The sequence below is a fragment of the Octodon degus genome, unplaced genomic scaffold, assembly GCF_000260255.1.
Source record: "Octodon degus isolate 3935 unplaced genomic scaffold, OctDeg1.0 scaffold00423, whole genome shotgun sequence".
Taxonomy (NCBI): domain Eukaryota; kingdom Metazoa; phylum Chordata; class Mammalia; order Rodentia; family Octodontidae; genus Octodon; species Octodon degus.
Window position 1 is genome coordinate 105,652 of NW_004524999.1, and position 4,699 is coordinate 110,350.

The 4,699-nt window shown below is 39.2% G+C and overlaps 1 protein-coding gene across 5 annotated transcripts in view; it reads right to left on the reverse strand.

Annotated features, from left to right (window-relative positions):
- Positions 1-4,066: 4,066 nt before the first annotated feature.
- The window catches only part of Ccdc181 (coiled-coil domain containing 181), a 23,643-nt gene continuing 23,010 nt past the window's right edge, over positions 4,067-4,699 (reverse strand). For 4 of the 5 annotated variants that reach the window (XM_023708643.1, XM_023708644.1, XM_023708640.1 and 1 more), the window contains exon 6: positions 4,067-4,590. In XM_023708643.1, coding sequence (XP_023564411.1) covers positions 4,428-4,590 — 163 coding nt within the window. In that variant the 3' untranslated portion in view covers positions 4,067-4,427. The remainder of the gene's footprint in view (positions 4,591-4,699) is intronic. The other variant, XM_004648504.2, reaches the window with a different exon arrangement.

Sequence of the window (4,699 nt, forward strand, 5' to 3'; positions counted from 1 at the left end):
AACAAACAAACACAAAACACATAACTACTTTTACATCAGACTACACTCTTAGATGCTTTGGCCAAGTTGAGCTGTAATAATTTGTATTAGTTATAGGTTGTAACTATAAAACAACATCAGGACATTTCAGGGGAAACTAATCAGAGTTCTCCTGTAATATGCTAAGACCAGTAAGAGTTAGAAAAAGAGTGAGAAAAACTTCCTTGTACTGTGAAAACAAGAAGTGTTTAAAAGGCCGGTGAGATAGCTCAGTGGACTAAGCACCTGTTTAGACAAATGCAGGGGCCGGGGTTAGATCCTTGACACCACATGTTGGGCTGGCCCTGCCCCCAGGTGTGCTGAGCCAGCCACCAAGTCTGGGTGTGGTGGCACACACCTGTAATCCCAACACTGGGAAGGCTGAAAACAGGATTACTACGAGTCAGAGCTGCGTAATGAGACCCTGCACCAAATACATTTTTTTAAAAAAGTGTTTAGGGCTAGGGAGATAGCTCAGTAGAATAAGTGCTCATCTGGCAAGTGCAAGGTCCTGACTTTGATCCCCAGTACCACAAAAAAAAAAAAAAGTGTTTAAAGAAGGCTTTTGATTTTGGACCAGAGCTGGTGTAGTAAATTGCTCCTGTGATGGCTATTTTTCTGTATTAGAGTTATGACAGTAAACTGCTTTTGCTAGCTATTTCCATTTGAAAAATATTATGGTAAACTTTTTCAAGCAGAAGCAGATAGCCCAGAGTTTCTGGGTTTTAGTTGTTTTTTCCTGAGAGGTTCTGAGACGAGGGCACCACTTCATATCTCTGGTCACTCTCTTTCTCCATCTCGTGCTCTCTGCCCACAAGAGCAAGAGTGGATCCCTGCTATGTGGGCAAGTTAACCTTAGTGTTGGTGTCCACGTGTCTGCTGGGAAGTCTGCTAAGGCCTAAGGGATAGGTGAATTTGAATTGAATAAATTTTGAGGGCCCTTGGGAGTGACAGGAAGCCCTCATAAAAATATTCTTTAGCCCACCCTTCTGGAGAGAGGTACGGTGGTGCCAAACGGCTCTTGTTTAAAGCAGCATCAGAGATTTTCTTTCCCTTTATCCCTGAGCAGAAGGTAGTGGTCATGGAAATACCAAAGCTAACTTCCTATCATCTGAGAAAATTAGGGCAGGGGCTCAAACACCAGGAACACTGGAGGTGGGGTGGGAAGCCTGAAATATGTGCTAGGATCATTCCCCGTTTCTGGCCCAGTAAATTTATCAAAGCAAATCTGAAGAAAGGGGTCTGTCATACTAGTGGAGAAATGTCACGCGCTGTCCCTTGAACGAGAGCACACAACACCGGCACGGCAATCCAAGCTCTTTATTGTTCCCGTTCACAGCAACCGAAGCCTCTACACGTCCGCTCAGCCGTGGCTCACTACTTGTGCTTCCTCCGGATCAGGGAGGTGTGAGTATATATGTAACACGTAAACCAATCAGGGCAAGGCAGATTCAGACAGGGGATAGGTTGGTGTCACCAGTAGCTGGGCAAGGTTGATAACAAGGAAGGCTGTTTACAAAGTATAGCAGTCAGGAAGCAGGAAATGGGCGCCATCTTAATAACATGGCTTGGGCGCGGACCCCAACAGAGAAAAGCCCAAACCTACAACATGATACTTAATGGAGACTTATAAGAGGACCTGCATGGAGTTAATCTCAGGTCACCTTGGGAAAGGGGATAACTGAAGAACAATGAGTGAATTAACCCAACCTCGCAGAGTTGGGGATGATAGGTAAGTGGAGATTTCTATGCTGGATTCTCAGTAACAGTTTGGACTCAGCTTCCACTGAGGGCCTTTGAGTACCAAATACAGTAGCCTGTCCCAGCTTTCATCAGTTCCACACAACCAGAGATCTGTTTTCAGAAAGGAATAAGCTCCCTATCCAGCCAATCTTCCCATTTGTTTCAGTGGGGAATTGACCAGGAGGTGCTGGAGAAACTGTCCTCATCTTCGAGAGTGCTAGCCTGATATATGAGCTTTTTTATTAACTGGCCAGCAGCATACTCCATTTTTTAGACTTCTATAAAGAGACAGAGAAGGAGAGTGAGCATGTGGTTAAGCCATTCCACCACACGTACCTCTGTGTAGAGAAGATGGGGCCCCATATTGGTCACCAGAGATGTAATGAGCAACCTCCCCCACCAGGTTCTTCTTCTGAGGTGATGAAGACTGAAGCAACAGGATGTGGTGGGGAATAGCTGGGGGCACATGGTTTGTCAGAAAGGACAGAAAAGACCTTACTAAATGAGGGGGCAAGAGGACACCAAGGAAATACTAGAATCTAGAAGTTTGTATACAGCTCAATGGCGGGCAAAGGGACAGAGTATGTGCAGCGTCTGCTTTCCCACTGAGAGCAGATTTAATAGTCCTTCATCTTCTGTGGCTATACCATCTTTTGAGGCTCTATCTCACGTTGCTCTTAATTAACTTATTTAATTTTGCTCAGTTTTTTGCCCTCTGTCCTTTTTTTTTTTTTTTTTTTTTTTTTTTTTTTTGGTCTCAGGAGGTGTGTATCCAAAAGAATTAAAGCAGATACTGAAACAAATATTTGTACAGAAAAGTTCATGGCAGCACAATTAAACTCATCCAAATGATGAAAATAGCCTGGATGTCTATCAGTTGACAAATGGATAAACAAAATATGGTATACATGTGTTATACATATATTACTTTATTCAATACAAAAGAATTAAGTACAGATACATGTTACAATGTGGATAAACCTCCAAAATATGCTACATGTAAAAAACTAGACACAAAAAGTCACATACTGAATAAGTTCATTTACAAGAAGTATCTAGAATATGCAAATCCATACAGAAAGAAAGCACAGTGTTTTCCAGGGGACTGAGAAAAGGGATCAGGGAGTGATGGCTTAGCCATTCTGGAAGGGTCCTTGGAGGTGACAACATGTTTGTTGAGGAATTAGTAGTAGTTTCAAAACATCACAAATGTACAAAATGCTATCAGGTAATGGCCTGAAAATTACTGGTTTTACATTCTGTAAATTTCACTTCAATTAAGAAAAGAGAGGAAAAAAAGTTTGATCTACTGACACAAAATTTCTGTCAGTCACCTATTTTTAGAGTTCTCTTTCTATACTGTATTTATAGCCTTTCAAACATATACTAATATTTATATCATTTAGAAATATTACTTCATTGTGCATTCTAACATCCTGTCTCACCCAGCTCTCAGTACTAAGGCTGGATTCTTCTCTGTGTAAGACACAGTATTTTACTTCCTTAGAAAATTAAGTGAAACATTTACTACAGATGCAGATAGGTGAGGACTTCAAATTGTTTCATTTATATCCTTACTCATCAGTCAAGTATTGTACTGATGATAAGTTTGGCTGCCTATAAGCTTTCTGGAAACATATTAAGAAAGAGAATGCTTGTTTCTATACTGAGCATTGTGGAGTGTGTTTTTAATGTCATTTGGGTCTTTCAGATAATTGTAGATAATATCAGACCAGTTATAATGAAATATTTAATGAATGGTATATGCTGAAACTGCTATATAAAGTTTAGAAAGAAATGAATTTAATGAGTTGCTCCCATCTATGTAATTTTAGTTCCCAGACCTGGAAAGTAACGGAGTTTCATACAATTGCAATAGTTATGTAAAGCATTAACAACATACAATATTAGGCGTATTACAAGCTCTCAATAAAACTGGCTAATTTTGCAACATATCTAACATTGTATTATGCATAACTGTTAATATGTTTTTGTGAAAACATACTAACAGTTGGAATTACACTTAAACTATTATGTAGTCTACTACAATTATTTAAATCCAATGTTGACCTAAGTAAGACTTTGTATAAGGCATTGAAAAAAAGCTTAACAAGTCGTTCCTTATCCAGGCACGATGGCACACACACACTGGTTATCCCAGCACTCTGTGAAGCTGAAGCAGGAGAATGGAAAGTTCAGGCCCAACTTGGGCAATTTAGTGATTTAGTGAGATCCTATCTCAAAGTAAAAAGCATAAAAGGTATAGACACACAGTTCCATGTGAAGGCCCTGAGTTGTCCCCAGAATGGGGGAAAAAAGGAATTAATGTGCTTTATAAAATGTTCTATTGCGATTTTTGTAAATAATAGTAGAAAAATGTCTAGGACTCTATCCCGTTCTTGTGTCTACCTTAGGTAGGTATAAAAAATACTTTAGAAGTAGAATAACATAAAAATTCAATTCTTAGTTTTTTGCACAGACTAAGAGATGGCATAGCACATTCCAAAACTGAAAGATTTTATTTTGTTATTGTGTGAAAAAAAGTCAAGTGTTGCCAAAAGATAAATACTATTTTCAAAATTTAGAGTATTACCAAGACACAGGATCCATAAAAATGATATTCAAGATTTTGGTAATAGTAGCTGCCAGATGTTTAATAGATACTTTCAGTTATAATAATCAGTAAAACGAAAGGATCTGGCTTCTGATATATTCCACAGGTGGTTCTGTAAGTGTTTCGAACGTCTTGCTTCTAATCGGAGCTGTCTAGCCCTCTCTTCGGCAGCTTGTTGCTCGGCAATTTTTTCTATTCGTTTCCTTCTTAACCATCTGTAGAAAGAGGCATGTTTTGATTTGGTGAATATCACCTAAAGACACTTTTCATGGTTTAAAGTTAGAAAATTGACTTTTTTATCTTGAAATAGTGTCACAAAGGAAA